This window comes from Polypterus senegalus, chromosome 13, assembly GCF_016835505.1.
Source record: "Polypterus senegalus isolate Bchr_013 chromosome 13, ASM1683550v1, whole genome shotgun sequence".
Taxonomy (NCBI): Eukaryota; Metazoa; Chordata; class Cladistia; order Polypteriformes; family Polypteridae; genus Polypterus; species Polypterus senegalus.
Window position 1 is genome coordinate 47,167,544 of NC_053166.1, and position 23,894 is coordinate 47,191,437.

A 23,894-nucleotide genomic window follows, 5' to 3' on the forward strand; every position below is an offset into this window, starting at 1 on the left:
TTTCCTACAATGATGATGATGATTATTGGAATTTTCAGTGCCTTAAAACAAGCACACCCCTACAATAATCCAGTTACCCAGTGCCAAAGGCTGGTCAATTCACATTTTTAACAATATCAAAGCACAAACCAGCAATGCAGTAATGCATCACAAGTTAGACTCACTCATACAGGTAGAGTTTAGAGGTCCCAGTTCACCTAATACACATTTGGAAAACTGAAACAGACTGTAACAAAGCTAAGAATCAAACCCAAGTTATTGGAGCTGCACTAACCTCAAATGCTATGAATGCTTAATTCAAAATATGTTACAAGAACTGAATGTCATTTTTGCAACTAAGAGATATTAATACCTTATATCCAGATGCAGATTTTAAAAATGTTAACTTATCCCTATGTAGTTTGTCGTGGTGGCCAAGAAAGAACTTTTATCTAATTTTTTCATGCAGAATGGAGAGGAAAAAGTTTGACATAATATTAGCCAATAGTGACCAAGGATATACAGTGACAAACAATGTGCGAAACATCCATCCATATAACAAGGAAAAATAAATCTCTTGATATTTGCATAACCTGCATGTCAGTTATCTAGTTGTATGCTGAAAATGCATGCTTGTTTGCTGAAATACAAATAAATAAATACTTCCAAAATTAGGAGTGCATCATAAAAGGGAAATGAAAACCTCATTGGAATGACCTTTTGAATTGAAGACTCGCCATTACTCCTCATTCACTGGTCAACGGGACTCAGTTCAAAGATTTAGGTTTCCGGTTTGTGACACGCACCGATTGTTCCATAAATACACCTTATAATATTTTGGCAAAAAAGAATGTGCTTTTCACATTTTTATCATATGACTGTGTAACTGAAATTTGGATTTTGAGCAACACAAATCTACCCCCCACCCTGAACATTTTTAACATTTACCACTGAATAGCATTGGTCACTATTAGCTTCAATAAGATCATAAAAATCACTCCATTCCACATGAAAATATAGGATTAAAAAATTCTCTTGGCCATCACTATGAACCACATGGGTTAACATATTAAAAAAATGTTTGGGGGGTATTCCTTTAAGAAAACCAGACAAAAAAATTATAAACTTTTGTAGACCGATGTTAAGCCTCTGTAATCCAGATTCCTTATGATGAAAGCTAGTCACTATGTTACAATACATCGCCTCAAGACTCACTGTTAACTATGGAGCTAAGAAGCCAGGGAAACAACACTGACACAAGACGACCCATTCATGGACAAGGGAATTTGTCGATTAATTAAACTCTCAGTAGTTAAACCACGTCAAAACAAGTGTATCAAATCCAGACACCGCACTTGGGTTCCTTCAAATAAGACAGTTCAAACACACATATTTCAAAAAGTTGTGTTTTTCCTTCTCACATCTCCCTAAGTTATCAGAAATAAACTTTTCTTTCTTTTAAATGATACCTTCAGGCACTCTGTCTAGAAGTGACCTTGTGGCTATCGGCTGTGGTGTCTTATCAGGTTCCAAGAGCATGTGATCAGAAATTTCCATCAACATCCTGGAGACCTTGCAAGATGGAACCATCAGAAATGTTGCTGTCTTCACCTGAAAGAAATCAAAACATGCTTTCAGGTAGCTAGAGTTCCTAGCTATTCCCCTAATGTTTCTCCCTGTGTTCTTGTCTTGCTGCACACAAACAAGCAGTGGAAAATGTGATAATGCACATGAAGTGATTGTGGCTATAATCCTTGATCTTAACTTACCCAGTCGTTACTTTAAATGCCCTTATTTAATTAATTTTCCTGAGAAGTGGTAAAAAAACAAAACTTTCCAGCAAAGTAAATCTAGCAAGTTAACACGCCTTCTATTACAGCATCCAGCAGTATCTGAAACAAGGCAAATGCCTGTCATTTACAGTATTTCCGTCCATTTGAAGGGTAGACTCACTGGCAAAAACAAGTAAACGCACAACCATTTTTCTTTATTTATAAAAGAAACAAAATTTCCATTCTAAAGAAACATTTCCCATAGTACATTGCCAGTACAAAACATCTATAGTGGCAAAGACAGATTTACAAGACTAGAAGTTTAAACTCTACCACCGCATAACCCTTATTAATTGACTTAACTTTAACACGCATCAATCCATTGTTGTTCACTTGTAGAGTATTGTGGAGAACTCCTTATTTAGGAAAGTAAAAATGAAATGTCTACTCATTAAATTAAGCAAAAGTAAAAATAAAGCTCTCATCACCCAGTTAGTAAACTAACCTAGGACCACAAATTCTCTACCAATGAGAACAGTTGAGACAAACATTGTTGTACATTTGTAAAATTGTATAAAAAATTTTAAGGATGCATATGCGATATCTGTAATTTGCTGCTGGTTGTCAGTCTCTCAGGACTGTGGAGGGTACGCTGGTGCACGCATGTTGCTGCCACTCTTGTCATCAACACTAAGCACCTTGAACATGGGAAAGGTGCTATATAAATAAAATTATTTACTTTTATTAATTGCTTATCCTATATGGATCTGAATCTAATTACAAATTTACCCAAGATGTCTATTCATTTTGAGGTTCTATGCTTTTACTTTCAATAAACAGTAACCTAACCAATACAACCAAATTCAGAACACTGGCTGCACTGGACACAAAACAGCAAACAGCCAATATAGTTTTTCTCTTTCCCCTAAACATAACAAATACCTTCCTTAAGAAATATAATATTTGGATTTGTATATATGAATATGAAGGTAATAAATGGCAGGTAATCTTAAACAAGGTGCAAAAAGGGTCAAGTACATCACACAAGTACCAACATATTGTGCAAAGTTTTTGAATTCAGACTGTTAAATTAATACAAACTCAAGATAACTGTACACTTTCCCTTTCAAGGACATAAATTATCCCATTAATCAGATTAAATTGAAGATATCCACAAAGAGCATGATTTAATCATCCACCACGAGAGCAGCAAAACGCCACAAAATTAAAAAAATGGTTTAAATAATCACAGGAACTGGCACCTCATTAAAGCAGCTGGTTGGAGTCCGAGGGTCTGAGTTAGTTTTCTGTTGGGTGCCATTTCAGGAAAGAAATAAAGCAATTCAGAGGAACGATAAAGAAATTCAGGAGATCTTAAAAAAGCAATTCAATTATAATGAATTCACAAGAAGTTAATTAACAGTACAAACAGGGCACTCAATTAAAAAGGGTTAGAATGAAAACCTGCAGGACCGAACTTGGCGACCCCTGATCTAGGAGGCAGCCCAGTGCAGGGCATACATACACATTAATGCATACGGGAGCAACTTTACAGTCACTAATTAACTCTACACACATCCAACTTTTAGAGGAAGTATGACAGAAAAACCCCCCATAGATATGGGGTAATGACAAGGTAGGATTTAATCCCTGGACTCTTGAAGCAGCAGCCCTAAAAATGATAAAAACTGTAATAAAATATCCTATCTAAAAAGAAAAAAATTGATTTATCTTTCTAATAAGTAAACTAAATAATGCATTTTTCAAAGCTTATTTTTATGAAAATGTTCTATTTATACAAAAGAGTGAAATTACAAATTCAAATTACAAATGTAAAAGAATGTTTATTTAAGTGTATGTGTGTGTGTGTGTGTGTGTGTATATATATATATAAACAAACGTTTAATTTTACACCTGCCTCGTTTTAGGGATAAACAAAATTTGTTACTTCCAATTCCAGAAACCCAATGATTTTGTCAGCTTCCATTTCCATCTTCAAAACCTTTCCCCACAAGGAAGTAACAATATAAAAGAGATGTGAAAGATGAGCTGCAATCAAAAACAGCCGAAGCCCCCAAGGACAGATGCGTGCTCTTCCACAAGCTGTTTAAAATAAAATGAAAATGACAAGTCCTTTAACCTGGACTAGTACAGGATGAATTTAAAATTAGCCACTGCAATTACCTAGCCAAAAAGATGTTCCGGAACACAAATTGTATGCATGATTTTAATATTTTGACAGCTATTAAGATGTTTTAATCATCTAATTTAAAATAATGCAAATACCACAAGCTTTTAAAAAGACACTTGCATTCAAGGACACAGGTGCTATATAAGTGACATTTATTAGATGTTTTGCTATATTTACAGTTTTTCTTTTTTAAATAAGACACCACCCAACCCCTAAAAACAGACTTTTACCCCTCCCCCCAACCATCAAGGTCACAATAACATGGCAAGAAAGCACAGAGTGCATCAGGCCATCCTTGAAAAGCAGCAGAGAAAAGACCTTCTCACTTATGATATTACACCAATTTATAAGAAAGCAAACAAAAGAAGTCATGGGGATCATCTCAAATGTTCAAGTGGGCCACAGAACTAAATATAGTACATAAAGCTGGTTAACAGAGAACAGAAATATAATTTTTTCCAATATAATTACACTCATTATCCTACTAAAAGCAGTGTGCTTAAATTTCTGGAAATGCAGTGCTAAAAAGACAGTAAAAGCCAAATAAAGTCAAAAAATAGTGTACCTCAAATATTTCTTTATAAAAAAATTAAACCATTTTTCAAATTAAAGCAAAATACCCTTACACAAGAAAGTCCAAAGTGATGTATTAATACAATCAATTTGTAAGTGGGGAAAACAAATCCAGAAAGCTTAATCATTTCATCTGTTTCCAATAATGTCATCAAAAATTGTGTTTGTTGCCATCCCCTTCAAGGCTCTGCAACACATGTTTAACTGCATCTGTTAACCTGGAGAATTCACAACAATTAAAATAAAAATGTCTTCTAAAAGTAACTGGGCCCATTATTAAATTCATTAAATAATGAATATCCATAAAAAGTTAGCATGTTGCTTTTCTATTTATTTCTTCTATTTGCTTTCAATAAGGTATGTGCTGAATAATGAGTCACAGTATTAAAACAATGACAGAGTGACAATAATAGATAAAGCACTTTTTAAAAATAATTCTTTCATGAAATCAAACTACATCATGGACAAATTTTGCCACCCAACTCTAACATTTTCCACAGTTACATACAGTTTAACAATATACTTCGAGTTGAAATTTTAGTTAAACATTTAGTACAAGTGTGTGGATGGCTAGTTGAAAATTAGTCATTTGTAAGTTTCTAAGTTCTACTTTTGCAAATGCCAAGGATTTTTTGTTTGAAACCACCATGTGAACTAATAAGAGCCCCAGAATGAATAAAATCATGACCAGCATTATTGTACACTAAATGTAATTTTCAAATTAAACATAGGAAAGTATAAAGCAAGACTGCCCTCTACTGTCTAAAAGGGCATAGTGCATGCTATTAAATAACTACAAACAGAATATAAGGCATTAATTTGTACATCACAGATTGCAATAGCACTTAAACATTAGCCACTAATGATTGAATAGTTATAGAAGTTTCAGCATTCACTAGTAAAATTTTACATCTAGAAACATATAGAAAGAATGTCTTGTCTTTGAACTGTTCTGTAGTATTTAAAGCAGTGATCTTTTGTTGGCTTTTCTTATATTGAGATCTAGGTCTTGATTCACTTCCTGAAAGATTATTTCCAGAACACTAACTGCAGGCAGGTGATATTCATAAAAACACCTAAAAGAAGAACATAAACCAATTAGTGAACCAAGGATAACAATGCAGGATGCTTGCATAGGTTTTTCATGCCCAATTAGCTGCCAAGAAACTGCTATTCAAAAAAAATGTATATATAAAGAAAAAAAAACAATTTCAGTTTATTAATACAAAATGTTTCAAAATAATATCCCAAATTGTATGTGCCCTGAAATAGTTAAAATATGTAGGACACTTGCATATATTTATACATGTTAGCATGCTTCCATACATTAAAGAAAATATTTGTTTGTGGTAGAAGTTTACCTTTAGTAAATGAAGAGAACCCTAGTTCTAGGAAGAGTGGAAAATGAATCAGACATTTTCCGAACCTTTGCATAGTTGATAAAACCTCTGAGGAACAGAAGAAAGCCTGCAAAAGCCAAACATGTTATTCAATATTTTCTATATTATTATGTATTTCACGCTTTATAATTTAAAATATTCCGAAGAAAGCCTGCAAAAGCCAAACATGTTATTCAATATTTTCTATATTATGTATTTCACGCTTTACAATTTAAAATATTCCACTAATTCATTTTAAGTAAATCACTCTTATTTTCTAAATTAATTCTTCTCACTAGAGGTAATTGTCCCATTTTTTCTGTTGCAGTCCTACTTTAACTCTGAAACATTAACACATGTATATGGTTTATAATAAAACACCTGAAAAATACAGAAAAACAAAGCAAAAAATGACTAAAAGATACAATGTATTTTAATGAAACTCCAAAAGAGTAAAACAGATTAGAAATGTTAACCTCTGTTAATCTCTCCTAACTTGAAAATCAGGAGAAAACTAGTAGCACTGCAATGCATCTACACAAAATTGCCAAAAATAAGGCATATTAAATGTTAGTATTTTGTTTTTGGAAGAATAAAAAAAAAAAAAAAATCACATATTTTAAGTTGGAGGTAAATGAAATTTAAATGTGCAAAATTAAAAGGCAATTTGATATCTCAGTCATTCCATTATTAGTTGATGAATTCATTACAGCTGTTCCTCAGAAAAAAGACACCATTCTTACTTGAAAACACTTGAAAACAATTAAAAAAACATTCCTCTATGCTCTCGTCTGTTTTAAAAATAGTACAAATTTAACTTCTGATTAAAATTTAAGATTCTTACTGCCTACCATCGTAATTTCTTTTAGTGCTTAATTTAATTTGTTTGTCCATTTGGAGTGTTAGCCAGCTAGAATTAAACAGATAACAAGAGGGAAAAACATAATCAGCACATTTACCTGTTTGTGTATTTTTGAAATTTCAACCCTTCCAAATATTTTGAATTTTCTAGACAAAATGTACACCAAAAAGAATTTATGATGTCTATATTGTTGATCAGCGAATTTCGCCAAAGTGATATTCGCAGCAAATTCGCTGTATTCGCATTTGCTCTTATGCGTCAAATTATTTACAGATAAATTCAGGTGGCTTAGGCTTTTTTTTTTATAACCAAGCACCCCATAATGCTTTGCAAGGCCAATGTGATGTCCTCAGGAGCTGTAATAGCCAACGTTGATGGGACCACCTGCCACTCCCCAGCAATCAGGTATAAAATGCTGATCATTTGCATTACAGACTCTGTGGGACAAGTTATCTGTGCTTGTAGTCAAATGTGCAGGTCAATCTTCATAGGACATGTGCCCTATGCATGCATAATATTTAGCCACATGGCACAGCGAGAGTGAAAACAAACCTTGCAGGAGCTGGACAAAAACAAAGTCAATGAAATAATAATAACAAAAGATTACTATTTACAAGACTTATTTGATAGAATAAAAAGTCCAAAGCATTACCATAGACAGTTTAGAGAATCTTCAGTGTAACTTCAAAAAAACAGAACGAGCCAGCAGTTTCAATAATGACATGCCACTTTGAATTTTCTGCCCTTAAAAGACCTACACATTTTTTCTGACTTTTGACTATGATTTCACAGCATTTCCTCTGTTTTGACGAAATATGATTACATCTCTTTGGCTGCATTCTTTCTGTGTTATCACAAGGGAAAGGTGGTGCAGTGGTAGGCACTGCTGCTGGCCACAATAATCGGTCCAGTATAATTGGCAGATGTTTCTCTAGCCCTCAGGGACAACTTAAAAACAACTGCACCATTATAATCTAGTCAAATCTAGTTCAGTTAGCCCTTCCCTTTTGATTTTAATGCAGTTTGCCAAGTTTAGTGAATATCACAAACATTTCCATAATTTCAGGAACACACAGCAAAGCAAACTCTTCACTCATGTCTAATTAAATGATGTGCTCCATAACCTTTAAGAATTGAATTCTAATTAACATAGCCGAGCAAAAGACTTCAGGCACTAAAATAACTCCAGGATCAGGATTGGTCACCCCCAATCCTTCAAGTTGCAGCTTGTATTTGACTTATTCAGGTATTCAACTGCCTGCACAAAACAGCCTATGTATATATTTTTTTAAGCTAACAAAGATTAACTAATTTTATTGTACCATTTTTTTTACCATTTTACCATTCTGGACAAGCTTTAGGGAGCAGAGCACAATATATACAGTATTCCCTTTGCTTCAAAGCCAACTTCTATGCACATTAAGTGTGGAAATGTTGTGATTATATGCTTGCAGACATGCAGTCATCATTCTGTAGGCACTACATTTTACTTCTCAAAAATTGGATAAATATTAGAAAAGTTTCAAGTCTATTCCTTGAAAATGTCTTTACATAAAATTAGTCATAAACTGTTGTGAAATCACCTCGAAAGTACATCCCAATAATTGTGAGTTATGGCAAAATCAGTATTCATAGAGCAGATGGTTATTCCTTTGGAGGAATGACAGATTATAAAGGCCAAAGCTGCTGATAAATGCTACCAACATCACTGTGCAGTGGCAGTGTGGTACTTTCTCATGAAGTCTAATTTACAGATTCACAAGACAGACCATACTTGTTATCCCTTGTCCCACTGCAATGGTCATGACTGGCAGCAGATGATAAAACTTTTTTAGCATTTAAAATTGTCAATTTGGATAAGCACAGCAGCTACAAAATATTTTTCAAGGGTTCTGGAACTTGGGAAATACAGGCAGTCCCCGGGTTACGTACGTGATAGGGACTGTAGGTTTTTACTTAAGTTAAATTTGTATGTAAGTCGGAACAGGTACATTATTTTAATAAATGCTGTTGTTGACCGACTGTAACCAAATGCTCTGCCAATGAATGATGGAGTTTCACCTCTCTCTGAACTTTTGATTATTTCTACTTTATTTTCAAAATGTGATGGTTTTTCTCTTCTTTTCTGTATCACCAGCACTTGCATCAGATTTGTGTTTCAGAGACATTCTTGAAGGGTGAAGACAAAAGTTTAAGATGAGCTCTTCTGCACAGCACTGTACAAGCTATCACAGCAGGAAGGCACCAGTCGTCAACACGTCTGATGTACTGACAAGGAGACAACTTCCTGCTACGTGCGTAACAGTACAAGCAGGCTTGCTATTGAGAATGAATGGGGCGGCAAAGGGCAGTTCACTACCCGCCCACCACACAGTCACCTCCACTACAGTATGATGTCTGCAGCGTCCGCCCACCTAGAACGAACACGGTACAGCCAAAGGCGGGTAGTGAATCACCCACCACCGCCCCCATTCAACAGGCAGCCACCCTACAATGCTACCCCCCGCCGCCCAAGTTCACCCTCAATGGCTTCCGTTTAGCCACAACCGGTTCACCACTTGCAGCATCACCAGCTGCCCACCGAGAACGAACGGGGCAGCCATGTGAGGTGGGCAGGTAGATAAACGCCCCCCTCCGCTCCACCCAGCCTGTGTCCAGTCAGGAACAGTAGCTGCGGCAGCGTAGTGGGCAGGCAGCGAACTGACCCATCAAGCCTCCGTCCTGCACACAAGTGATAGCTGTGGCTGCAGCGACTATGGACCACGGGTCACCACTTGCTGCCGGGAGCCGCCCGAGGGACAATACACTGCAAGAGCAGTGAAATCGCCCCCCTCCAGCAACCACTTACAGTGTCCCCAGGCCGAAGATGATGGAGCAGCAGTTACTGAGGCGCATGTGTCACAGCGGTGAACCAGTTTGTAAGTCATAGGTCGGGTGTCAGCAACCTGGGGACTACCTGTAGTTATACTTCTACAAATATGTGTGATGATGTACATAACTTAGAATAACATAAAAAAATTGGCTTTATATATTATAGTGATGGGTCTTGTCCTGCCAAGAAACAGACAGGTGATTTACATACTGAGCTAAACTGTAAGAAGTTTGTTAAAATAACACCAAAACAAATAAGAAAACCAACCTACCAATTCCTAATGTGTAACAAGAATCAAAGTTGAGAAAAAAAAAAAAAACGGAAAAGAGGTCAAGATCAAAAGTAACTTGCGGGAAGCACTATAACAAAAGATTTATTTTATTTCTTTCTTTTTAGGGGGTTTGTACCCACAGATTGACCTTTATCCAGTCATGTTGTTTACTCAATGATCATAACTCTAGAAGCCACACCCCACTCCGAGCAATGTGGGAAAAGACATCAACAACTGTTAATGGTAGCAATAATGGCACCTAAAAAAACAGTACTCAAGATGTTAGAAAATGCCAAACAAAATCATGTGATACCTAGTCATGACAGGTCTGATTTATCAAAAATGTATTCTTAAAACAAAATTAAGTATATGCATGTAGTCCCTTTGCAAATGTGTTGTCTCATGGTATTCTGAACGTCATACTCACTGCCTGCATACACTACATAACTATTTATCAAAAATTATTACTAAATTCATCCTGAATTTTCCATAACACAACTATGACAGTACTTGTTTCTTCTACTGTACTAAAGAAGTGTATTGTTAACCAATAAAGCATTATATAAAAGTATACTCACCAAGCACAAGGAACACCCACCATAACCAGTACTGACCATCAAAATATCCAGGAAAGTAAGTGGAAAACTGTAAAGTAAATGCAAGAAATCTAAACTTACAATTAACATTCTATTAACACATTGTCCAGAAAAATCCAAACTTTCAACAATAAGCACTAGAAGAATAGAAAAATAGAATTTACACACCCTTACAATAAGTATCCACTTAATGAGAGAAAGACCAAACCCAGAAATTGCACCATATCGGCCAGCTGCTGAAGTTGTCAGACAAAATGAGAGAAAAAATCCAATCCAGTTGAAGAGGAAAGCCACTAAAACGACAGATTTACAAAAACGAATATGTTAAACATGATGTTAAAATAAACAAAAATTAACATTTTTAACTTAAAAAGATACAGACAGAGGAAAACAACACTGGGTATTCAGTGGCTACAATTAAAAATATGAAACCAGAAACACACTCGGGTCCTATATAAATTCTAAAATACCGAGTGACAGTTTTTTAGTTTTAAAAATTCTTCTAGTTATATGGATTTTCTTTGCATATCTGATATCTTGAAACAGCCACATTAAATTTAGAATAAGAAAATGCATACATACTGAAAAATGTTAACATGAAAATGCCATCATTTCCTATTCTTAGCTGGTCAGCATCATCAAAGTCATCTCTAGCTACAAACTCGTCATCCTAAAAAGAAATGAAAACACATGAATCATTATTATTTGCATTGCCTTGATTTACAAAGAATCGTGTCACATTCTTGAGACCACATACTATCCAAGTAAGAAAAGGAAGCAAACACACAGAAGAACAATATTCACAGTGTTATGCTAACCTGAGTAGAGATACTTTTTATAACCAACAAGGAGGCACTACAAGAATGGGACCATTCAGGCCTGTCAAGTCACATAGCAGTAATCCTATTATTAGGTCTGGAGTTCCACACTCGGCTCTAGAGGTCAGGGTGTTTTAGTGTCCAAGGGATACTGGGAAAAACAGCCAGTCTGTCACTCCCAAATACACCTCTGTTGTGAGGAGGTGGTGATGTCATCTAGGACCCTGAAAGAGGTTACTCGGAAGTAATCATAAGTAATAACAGGTCATAACTTAAAAGGACTTCTTCCCCTTTGCTCCAATGAGATGGGAGGCTGCTAGAGCCGGGAGCTCAACTGGCAAGAAAGAGGGAGGGAGACCAGCAAGGTGGATAGCATTAATGTGGAAGGTTAGTAGAAAGAAATGGTTGTAACAGTGATTAGAAAAGGACTATTGTTACTTAGGCTGACCAACTGTGCACAGGTGTCTATTTTACACTTGTACACACCCGTGTCACCCCAACAAGTCATTTGATACATTACACCAGAATAAAGCCCCTTTACATTGGTAGTTTGACCCTGAGTTTAGGGTATGCTGACGAGTGTCCCATACATTTTTCAATAGTAAATATTTCTAATTTCCTTTGAGCATCTTTATGTACATGATAAACCAAACTAGGCAAGGTCTATATTCAACATTAGTCTGCATTACTACACTTAATTACATTTTATTATATATTTAAAGAAAGAATATACATATAAAAAAAAAATAAAGTTACTGTAGTTTATTATTACACTGGGGCACTTGGTTTGGTCGTAATTTAAAAATACTACAGAACAAAAAACAGCATTACACCCACACTCTTACTATACCTCCAAATTTGTGCAAGTGATATCATCAAAAGTATCCAACCGTTCCCTTCGCTATGTAAGCAGCAAGTGATAAAAGAGACACAAGCCAAATAATCAAGCAATCAGAAAAAGGTATTTATTACCTAATATTTCCCATTGTCATGATAGCAGTTCACGTAATAGTAATAAGCATGGTCATTATATTGAACAGCAAAAAGGAAAATGTTGAAAACATAACCATCAATGAAGAAGATAAACGAAAGAAGAAAATATAAACAATCTATAATGTATACTGTGACCTGGCAAAATTTCTAGGTAACAACTCTGGATAGAGATTTAATACACACACAGATGGGTTTTCAAATAATTACCTAAGCTCTGAAACAACTTCAGTATGCTATTCAAAGTCTTCCAGGAGAAATTAATGCATTCATACTTTTGGGCTACAAGCAGTCATAGTTCATTACATATAAATTCCAAAATTAATTTTATAGATTAAAAACTATGGGGAAAATCTAATAAATCATACACATGGATAATTAAATGTAAAATGGTTGCATAAGTTTTGCCTTGTAATATATGCTTCTGTTAAAAAAAAAAACTTACTGAAAACTACCATATACAGTGGTGTGAAAAACTATTTGCCCCCTTCCTGATTTCTTATTCTTTTGCATGTTTGTCACACAAAATGTTTCTGATCATCAAACACATTTAACCATCAGTCAAATATAACACAAGTAAACACAAAATGCAGTTTTTAAATGATGGTTTTTATTATTTAGGGAGAAAATAAATCCAAACCTACATGGCCCTGTGTGAAAAAGTAATTGCCCCCTTGTTAAAAAATAACCTAACTGTGGTGCATCACACCTGAGTTCAATTTCCGTAGCCACCCCCAGGCCTGATTACTGCCACACCTGTTTCAATCAAGAAATCACTTAAATAGGAGCTGCCTGACACACAGAAGTAGACCAAAAGCACCTCAAAAGCTAGACATCATGCCAAGACCCAAAGAAATTCAGGAACAAATGAGAACAGAAGTAATTGAGATCTATCAGTCTGGTAAAGGTTATAAAGCCATTTCTAAAGCTTTGGGACTCCAGCGAACCACAGTGAGAGGCATTATCCACAAATGGCAAAAACATGGAACAGTGGTGAACCTTCCCAGGAGTGGCCGGCCGACCAAAATTACCCCAAGAGCGCAGAGACGACTCATCCGAGAGGTCACAAAGACCCCAGGACAACGTCTAAAGAACTGCAGGCCTCACTTGCCTCAATTAAGGTCAGTGTTCACGACTCCACCATAAGAAAGAGACTGGGCAAAAACGGCCTGCATGGCAGATTTCCAAGACACAAACCACTGTTAAGCAAAAGAACATTAGGGCCCGTCTCAATTTTGCTAAGAAACATCTCAATGATTGCCAAGACTTTTGGGAAAATACCTTGTGGACTGATGAGTCAAAAGTTGAACTTTTTGGAAGGCAAATGTCCCATTACATCTGGCGTAAAAGGAACACAGCATTTCAGAAAAAGAACATCATACCAACAGTAAAATATGGTGGTGGTAGTGGGATGGTTTGGGGTTGTTTTGCTGCTTCAGGACCTGGAAGGCTTGCTGTGATAGATGGAACCATGAATTCTACTGTCTACCAAAAAATCCTGAAGGAGAATGTCCGCCATCTGTTTGTCAACTCAAGCTGAAGCGATCTTGGGTGCTGCAACAGGACAATGACCCAAAACACACCAGCAAATCCACCTCTGAATGGCTGAAGAAAAACAAAATGAAGACTTTGGAGTGGCCTAGTCAAAGTCCTGACCTGAATCCAATTGAGATGCTATGGCATGACCTTAAAAAGGCGGTTCAAGCTAGAAAACCCTCAAATAAAGCTGAATTACAACAATTCTGCAAAGATGAGTGGGCCAAAATTCCTCCAGAGCGCTGTAAAAGACTCATTGCAAGTTATCGCAAATGCTTGATTGCAGTTATTGCTGCTAAGGGTGGCCCAACTAGTTATTAGGTTCAGGGGGCAATTACTTTTTCACACAGGGCCATGTAGGTTTGGATTTTTTGCTCCCTAAATAATAAAAAACATCATTTAAAAACTGCATTTTGTGTTTACTTGTGTTATATTTGACTAATGGGTAAATGTGTTTGATGATCAGAAACATTTTGTGTGACAAACATGAAAAAGAATAAGAAATCAGGAAGGGGGCAAATAGTTTTTCACACCACTGTATACTGAATATATACAAGTATACCATATGTGTATTTAGGTACATACACACACCCCACCAGTCAATTGTTTTAGATCAGTTTTTATAGAAATGTACAGTTTAATGTCTTGATGTTTCATGAAAGAAAGGCATAGAACAAACAATGGCAAATAAAAAAGTAAGTCAGGGAATCATTAAGTGTACAAAATTTGAATAAATATTTTGACTCAGGGCGCACGGTGGCGCAGTGGTAGCGCTGCTGCCTCGAGTTAGGAGATCCCGGTTCGCTTCCGGTCCTCCCTGCGTGGGTTTCCTCCGGGCACTCCGGTTTCCTCCCACAATCCACAGACATGCAGTTTAGGTGCATTGGTGATTCTACATTGGCCCTAGTGTGTGCTTGGTGTGTGGGTGTGTTTGTGTGTGTCCTGCGGTGGGTTGGCACCCTGCCCAGGATTGGTTCCTGCCTTGTGCCCTGTGTTGGCTGGGATTGGCTCCAGCAGACCCCCGTGACCCTGTATTCGGATTCAGCGGGTTAGAAAATGGATGGATGGATGGATTTTAACTCAGAGTAGCCACCTTCGGCTGATATAACAGCCTGTGGTAACATTTCTGATTCAAAATGCCAGTCTCTCTGTGCAAGTCACAAACTCTACATCCAGCAGAACCACCATAAATCGACAACATAGACACACTCTGCATGATGAGCCAAAAATCTAATTTTGATTCATCAGTCCATGTGACTTTCTTCCAGTCTACAGAAGTCCACAGCCGGTATTTCAAGGCCCTATTATGTCTTTTAAGGAATGGTTTCTTACTGCTATTTGTTGTCATTTGCTTGCTGTTATCACTGGAATGTACAACTGTCTACAGTATAATATTGTTAAAGTAGTACTTCAGAGGGTTTAGTAACAGTCTGTTCCAACTTTGATTTAAGACAGAGAGTTTTTAAGTAATTAACAGAAGTTATGACATCTGTGCAAACTGTCTGCTTCAACTTAGAAGGCTTAATTTACTTTCACTGCTGTAGAACATCTGTAGGCTGTAACCTATATTAATTGTTACCTGAAGAAGGTAAATTTGTAATATTCGGAAATGTTTTCTTTTCAGTTTTTGCTAACCTAAGTTTTATACTTTGTTGCTTACCTTTTCACAATTTTAGGTCATTTGTTGCATTTTAATTGATCAATTTGAAGAAAATCTGGAAAAACTGAGCTGTTCTAAAACTTTTGACTGGTGGTGTGTGCGATACACACACACCTCTGTGATAAAATACCTGAGCTGCTATTAGTACTACCCTTAATCATTTAATATTGCTCAGGCAAACAAAAAACAAAAGCTGATTATTAGTGACAATGGTCACAATAAAAAAGTTTATAGTTAAACCGATTTCATTTGTGGCATACTGCTCCATACAATGCCAAAGTGTACACATTACGGAATCTCTTTTAACAACTCTGAATAGAGACTATTAAAGGACTTTGAACTTCCCATTTCTTTCCCATTAGCAATTAGATCACAGTTTAAATGGGACAATGTCATAACTTTCAATTCATTAAAAATAAAGTCATTGCTTTATAAACACTGGCCTCCTCATAAAAAAAAATATTAGAATCAGTATTACAAAATAAACTTACTCTTCCAGACACCAGAGGAACTGTAGCTTCTGCTTTAGTTCTTTCAGCTTCATCATACGAAGGCAGTGATGTGGCAACATTATAGGAAGGTGGTTTGGGGAAACCAGATTCATCTTTATAATCAAAGAAAGCTACAAGAAAACAAAAATTGCTAATGATTAAATATTTTTTTTTAATTTGTAAATTGAATTTTCATGTTCACAAGTTAAAAATCTCATATTTAGGGCTTAAATATTCTAATATGCACTTTTATAAATAAATATATCCTGGAAAGGAATAGCTGAGCGACGAGACGTGATCTTCTCGGAAGTCCTCAGAAGACACTTAAAAGACCCGGTACACGCAAACAATATCAAGTAAGAGCACATAGCACACACAGATCCTGCGCTCTCAGCACATATAAAGCGTATAAGGACAATACATTCTAGATGAAACGTCAATGACTAAGCAAAGAAGAAAGAGCAGCGCGGAGAAAAGAGACCCAAAAGCACTGGAGAGAAAAGGCAGATAAGAGATTATAAAAGCAGTAGAATTCGAAAGGCTCAAACAAACAATGGTGTGATACACATGCAGAGAAAGGTAAAGAATATGAAAGCAGTAAAATTCGAAAGTATTGTAGCGTCCCAGCCAGATTGAAGCATTTTTTTGTTTTAAGTGAATGTTAGGTCCGATTGAGGGAGGGCGGAGTACAGCACGGAAGACTGATAGCAGCACAACAGCAGATGATCCAACGGGACCTCCTTAGCATGCGTTGAGCCGCCCCCCCTTTGAAAATGCGAGCAGTACTATACATCCTGAGAAAGAGATTTAACCACGCGCGGGGCTGGAAAGAAAGGACAAGTACTGTTTTTACATCGTCATGCGAGACAAGGCAGTGAGACATCACTTAAAACAAGTCCACGGACATCTAACCTAGCAGTTGTTGGAATGCTGTTGGCTGACACGCTTCATGCGCTCTCAGCTCTGAAAAAAATGAGAAGAGACAAGCAAAACATGCAGCTCACCAGCAGCAAAAAGCCAGCAGATGAGCAGACTGCTTCTCCTTAGCGTGTGTTCGGCCACACCCCCTTCACAATGCGAGCAGCGTTATATGTCCTGCGAGAAAGAGATGTAACCACGCCGGGGCCGGAAAGAAAGTATTGTTTTTACAAAAGTTTTAAAATAAAAGTGAAAATAATGCATATGTAACAATTCTCATGAAACTAACAATCTCTTTAAATTGTATATCCGGTAAACCACACCCAGGGGTGAGCGAGCGAAGCGAGCAGGGGGCGGAGCCCCTAGTATATATCTAAATAAATTGTATACATATTATACATTTACAGTGGTGTGAAAAACTATTTGCCCCCTTCCTGATTTCTTATTCTTTTGCATGTTTGTCACACAAAATGTTTCTGATCATCAAACACATTTAACCATTAGTTAAATATAACACAAGTAAACACAAAATGCAGTTTTTAAATGATGGTTTTTATTATTTAGGGAGAAATAAAAAGTAATTGCCCCCTGAACCTAATAACTGGTTGGGCCACCCTTAGCAGCAATAACTGCAATCAAGTGTTTGCGATAACTTGCAATGAGTCTTTTACAGCGCTCTGGAGGAATTTTGGCCCACTCATTCATTGCAGAATTGTTGTAATTCAGCTTTATTTGAGGGTTTTCTAGCATGAACCTTCTTTTTAAGGTCATGCCATAGCATCTCAATTGGATTCAGGTCAGGACTTTGACTAGGCCACTCCAAAGTCTTCATTTTGTTTTTCTTCAGCCATTCAGAGGTGGATTTGCTGGTGTGTTTTGGGTCATTGTCCTGTTGCAGCACCCAAGATCGCTTCAGCTTGAGTTGACAAACAGATGGCCGGACATTCTCCTCTTTCTTTAGATCTTGGCAGATCTTGGCATGATGTCTAGCTTTTGAGGTGCTTTTGGTCTACTTCTCTGTGTCAGGCAGCTCCTATTTAAGTAATTTCTTGATTGAAACAGGTGTGGCAGTAATCAGGACTGGGGGTTGGCTATGGAAATTGAACTCAGGTGTGATACACCACAGTTAGGTAATTTTTAACACGGGGGCAATTACTTTTTCACACAGGGCCATGTAGGTTTGGATTTTTTCTCCCTAAATAATAAAACCATCATTTAAAAACTGCATTTTGTGTTTACTTGTGTTATATTTGACTAATGGTTAAATGTGTTTGATGATCAGAAACATTTTGTGTGACAAACATGCAAAAGAATAAGAAATCAGGAAGGGGGCAAATAGTTTTTCACACCACTGTATATCTCTCTATTATACATTTATATTTATATACATTTATATCTTTTCCTCTCTCTCTCTATATATATATAGATGTTATAATAAAAAAAATCTTGGGAAGAGAGATGAGACATGACTTTCTCAGAGAGATACTTTCACGGTACAAAGACTCTTGAGGGACAAGAGATTTAACCATGCCCAGGGCCAGAAATAAAAGATGGTGTAAATGACAAAGTAGAACATAGTAAAGAATTCAAAAATGTTGCCGTGTTACACATGAAGAGAAGGTTAAAGATAATGGAAGTAGAAAAATTCAAAAGTCTCAAAAAATGATAGTAAAGATCGCATTAGCGCAAACAAACAGAAATTTTCACTCAGTTAAATATCGGAACAGCGAAAAGAGATTGAATATATTGTTTGGATTTAAACTTTAAGTCGGAGACTTGTAGATCTTCTAATTCGTGTTGCCATCAGGGAAAAGTAATGTTTCTTCCCAATGAAGAGGCGTATCCACGAGAATTAAAAGATTTGTTGTTTGGTGAAAGTGAAATCCCGCGGGAGAAAATTTCAAGCCCCACGAGACAAGAACTTATTGCAAAAAGATTTGGAAAAGTCCTGCCCACATAACCACGCACGTGGTTCAATCATCTCTCATTTGTGCAAATGCTACTGTCAGACACATTTCTTGTAGAGAGAAACAAAACGATATTCACTCACGGGCAGTTAGTTATACGTTGCTTTGTCACGATGTAATTCCAAACACAGAATCAAAACTCAACGCAATATTTACGAAAAGGTAAAAGTGAAAAGAGATCGAATATATGGACTTAAGTGATATGATAGATGTATGTATATAATGTTTGGCTTTGAACATAAAGTCAGAGACTTGTAGATCGTCTAATTCATGTTGCCATCAGGGAAAAGCAGTGCTTCAAATGAAGAGGCCTATCCACAAGAGTTAAAAGTTTTGTCGTTTTGTGAAAGTAAAATCCACATTCGCGTGTGGCAGAGAAGCAAAGTTGCTTTTGCGTAGCGCAGGCGGGGGATGGGGGATTTGGTGAGCGAAACCCCCTAGATATAGAAAAAAAGAAATTTGCTTACCCGTGTTTTTTGATTTGTCACTACACTTATGGTCAATTTTTATTCATAATTAAGCTAACATACGTGCCCCAAGTTGAGGAGTTTTATGCAATTGAAAGATCCACCAGAAGCTGCTGATGGCAGCACTAATCAATAGGATGCATTGAAGACTAAAGTAGAGGTAGTGTCCTGTGCAGAAAAAAACAGACATAACCACATTTGGCATCTACAGCCAGGTATGACATGGAAAGATAAAGTTCACCAAAGCTCAATGGTTAGCAAGCATGTAATAAGGGAGGGTAGAGTCACTGTGGCTATAAGTATTAATGTTGTTTCATTATAAGCAAAAAGGCAGAGAGAGTGGGGTCACAAATATCAGATATGGTGTTTTTGGATTCAAGACGAGGAGGAATAAAAAGAGGACTAACAAATTGGAATAAAAAATAAATAAAACATTAACCTTTACAAGCACCTGCTTGCACCAGCTGTTACAGACTCAAATCAAATATATGTTTTTATTGTACAATAGTAACAATAAGAGCAGGTCCTACTCAAAATGGTAATTCTGGAGGGTGCCCGGATTCGATCCCGGGACCTCTTGATTATGAGTCAGCAGTTCTTACCGCTGTGTTACCCAAGACATTGTATCCGTGTTGTATCCGCGTCGATCCCTAACCAGATTTCTTTTTCTTCAGTTATATTCTTGCATAAAAGAGTGCTTGTTTTGTTATGGGTGTACCCTTTGTTAAAGTGTTTATCTGATATTTGGATTTTAGTCTTCACACATTATACACGCCATGTCAAACTTTTGTCGTTAGTTCTATAACATGAATAAAGTTTCTATTTTAGGTATTTGTTCAACATTTCTTGTGCTTCTCGCTATTCCTTTCATCCTGCCGACGCAGAACACACATGAAATGCATGTGTTCCAAATAGAGAAATATTATTTACCATATGCAACTCACAAATAGAGAAATATTATTTACCATATGCAACTCAAGGACCTCGCACTCAAAAAATGAAAACTTGAGCTAGGGTATTGCAGGCTGCTTAATGCTTGTGCTGATCGACACATTTACAAAATAAAGAGACACTGATGGAGAGGTGTGAAGGGATTTAAGGTGGGCCAGGATTATGAGTTTTTCAGAGGCTTCAGGGATTCTAGTGTTAAAACCAGCCCACTTACCCAGTATTTAGTTCTCTGTCGCATGCACACCACTTATGGTTCTGCTCTTGCCTCCCTTCAACTGAAGACTCCTTCTAGTTCATTTAATCTATGGGAACCAATTCTGAATAGCACTACGATGCTGTTTGTTTGAGAGCCAGAATAAAAAGGTCAATCCCCAGTTCTCTTCTAGATGTCTTTTTGCACAACTTTTTGAAACATGTTTCAACACTTTTGTCTACCTTGTACTATGGCCAAAAAACAAGCTTGAATATATAACTGACGAAGAACATGAAAATAAATACTTGAGTGAACAATGAAAACAATTGAAAATCATAAATACACAATAATAATAAATATACTAAAATTTCAATTAAAAGGAATACACTCTGTAAAATTGTGTTTTACAATGACAACAAAAGCAGTCAAGTCACAAGGAAAAGCAGAAATCGATTTAATGTAGGAATGTTTTACTCATGTGCAATTGTTTATAACATGTTGAAGAGTAAGGAGCTACAGTGAAATAATAATATTATTTCTTATTTAGATGTTCCATGGGCGGCACGGTGGCGCAGTGGTAGCGCTGCTGCCTCGCAGTTAGGAGACCCGGGTTCGCTTCCCGGGTCCTCCCTGCGTGGAGTCTGCATGTTCTCCCCGTGTCTGCATGGGTTTCCTCCGGGCACTCTGGTTTCCTCCCACAATCCAAAGACATGCAGGTTAGGTGGATTGGCGATTCTAAATTGGCCCTAGTGTGTGCTTGGTGTGTGGGTGTGTTTGTGTGTGTCCTGCGGTGGGTTGGTACCCTGCCCAGGATTGGTTCCTGCCTTGTGCCCTGTGTTGGCTGGGATTGGCTCCAGCAGACCCCCGTGACCCTGTATTTGGATTCAGCGGGTTAGAAAATGGATGGATGGATGGATGTTCCATTTATTTATGGCAACTTAAAACATTTGAAATGAAATCGATTACATTTTTTTTGTGCTTCTATTTGGAGCACAGACAGGAGCAGTAACCTGCTCATGATCACAGTGTGAGAAGCAGGATTTAAATCCAAAATCTCAGTGTTTTAAGTCTTAGGTCTAAAACCCTACCCACTAGAACACAATTAATGTCAGTAACACAAGCCTTAATACTGTATACAGGCAGTCTCCGGTACATACGAGATAGGGACTGTATAGGTTTGTTCTTAAGTTGAATTTGTATTTAAGTTGGAACATGTACATTAGTTTAATAAATGCTATTGTTCACCGACTGTAACCAAATGCTCCACCAATGAATGATGAAGTTTCACCTCTCTCTGAACTTTTTATTATTTCTATTTTCCATGGTGATGGTTTTTCTCTTCTTTACTGTATCACCGGCACTTGCATCAGATTTGTGTTTCAGAGACATTGTTGAAGGGTGAAGACAAAATGTTAAGATGAGCTCTATAGCGGGAAGGCACCCCTCGTCAGCACGTCTGGTGTACTGAACGAGAGACAACTTCCTGCTATGTAATAACAGTACAAGCAAGCTTGCTATTGAGAATGTATGGGGCGGCGAGGGGCAATTCACCATTCGCTGACCCCACAGGCACCTCCACTTTCATACAGTATTGTGCCTGCAGCATCTGCCCACCGAGAACGAACAGGGTACGGCCAAAGGCGGGTAATGAATCACCCACCACCATTCAACAGGCAGCCACCCGCAACATACTATACAAAGCTGCCCCCACCGCTGCCACATTCACCCTCAATGGCCTCCGTTCAGCCACAACCGGGTCACCGTTTGCAGCATCACCAGCCGCCCACCGAGAACGAATGGGGCAGTCAGGGGCAGTAGCTGGGCCAGCGTGTTAGGCGGGCAGCGAACTGCCCCATCAAGCCTCCGTCCTGCACACGACCAATAGCTGTGGCCCCAGCGACTATGGATTCCAGGTCACCGCCTCAGCCACCGCTTGCAGTTTCCACAGGCCGAAGATGATGGAGCAGCAGTTACTGAGGAGCCTGCGTCGCGTCACCCAGACAGATGAAGGAGCTGCCCCGTTCGTAAGTCGTATGTCTGTAACTTGGGGACTACCTGTACATAAAAGTACTTAGTTATAAGGTACTTATGTTACATCTGATTAACTGATGGCACTATAAGGGCTATTGTCTAATGAAGTAACATGGTATTATTTAAAAGGCTTAATCAGATATATACATTTATTTTACAGTTTGCTCATTGCCAATAATCTAATACACTTGTATTCAGTGGATCATCTAAAACATTTCAAAAAACTAAATTTAGATGAATGGATCTTACAAGTAAACAAAGCTTCAAAAATGACTCCCAGTGTTAACAGTGAAACATTAAGTAAATTACACAACAGAACTTAATGCCTGTACTAAATGTGAACAACTTACTATAATTACACATTATTTAAAAAAAAAATTGCTAACCCTGGTACTCACTTTCATTTCCTAGTGAACCATTCATTTATTTCACTTACCTGCACTGTCTGCAGCAATGCTACTATAGGGTGGTGGTGCATCTGACGCAGAATTTGAACCTTCACCTGGTTCCTCCTCGTTCTGCAGCTAAACAACAAATTAACAGGCATATTAAATTTTTTATTGCAATAAAAACACAAATCACATTTTAAATAAGCCTATTTCAGGTAAAGAATGTTTGTGTCAGTGCTGCATGCCTATTACTGTATTTAAAATGAAACTATATACTTTAATATCTTCCTTTTTTATAATGGTACCAGAGTGAGGAGATATGTTGGATATTGGTTGGGCATGGAAGTAACATCTTCACTGTAATATGGACATCTGGCAATATTACTACTTTTCAGCACTTGCAATGAAAAGTCAAGGCAAACTCAAGACATGACTATCAAATCAAACATTAACCATCAAATCAAACTGCATTGTTTCATTTAAAAAGCACTGCCAAAAGTTAGACCTCTTATAACATTTCAAGATGCCAAAGAATTCACTCTTGTTTTTAAGATGACTAGATTACTGTAATGCACTAACAGGATTACTTAATGAAGACATTATTTGGTTGAAATTAATTCAGAATGAAGTATCAAGAATCATGAGGCTATCTCGCTCATTTTAGCATTGTTACACTGGTTACCTGGGTCATTTAGAATCAATTTAAAATACAGCCTGAGTACTTCATTTGACCCAATGCATTCAACTTAAAATTAAATATGAATTAAATTATTCACTCAATTTCCTATTCATTTTAATTTACATTTATGTGTACATAAAAATAAAGGTTAATGTATTTGACTGTATATTATTGCATAGTACAATGATTGTATTACATTGTAAAATGTTCTATTGACAGATTTTCTGTAGTAATCTACCTGGAAGTACTGTATGGACCATTCGCCAAAGATTTTTTTTTCTTCACATTTTGTAGAACACTTTGAGCAAT

General features: G+C 37.1%; 1 protein-coding gene across 1 annotated transcript in view; it reads right to left on the reverse strand.

Moving 5' to 3' along the window:
- Positions 1-4,077: 4,077 nt before the first annotated feature.
- LOC120541891 (NEDD4 family-interacting protein 1) overlaps positions 4,078-23,894 on the reverse strand; it is a 39,828-nt gene continuing 20,011 nt past the window's right edge. The window contains exons 2-8 of the mRNA XM_039773843.1: positions 22,954-23,041; positions 15,991-16,121; positions 11,078-11,165; positions 10,664-10,788; positions 10,478-10,544; positions 5,877-5,982; positions 4,078-5,591 (exon numbers count right to left, since the gene is read on the reverse strand). Coding sequence (XP_039629777.1) covers positions 5,879-5,982; positions 10,478-10,544; positions 10,664-10,788; positions 11,078-11,165; positions 15,991-16,121; positions 22,954-23,041 — 603 coding nt within the window. The 3' untranslated portion in view covers positions 4,078-5,591; positions 5,877-5,878. The remainder of the gene's footprint in view (positions 5,592-5,876; positions 5,983-10,477; positions 10,545-10,663; positions 10,789-11,077; positions 11,166-15,990; positions 16,122-22,953; positions 23,042-23,894) is intronic.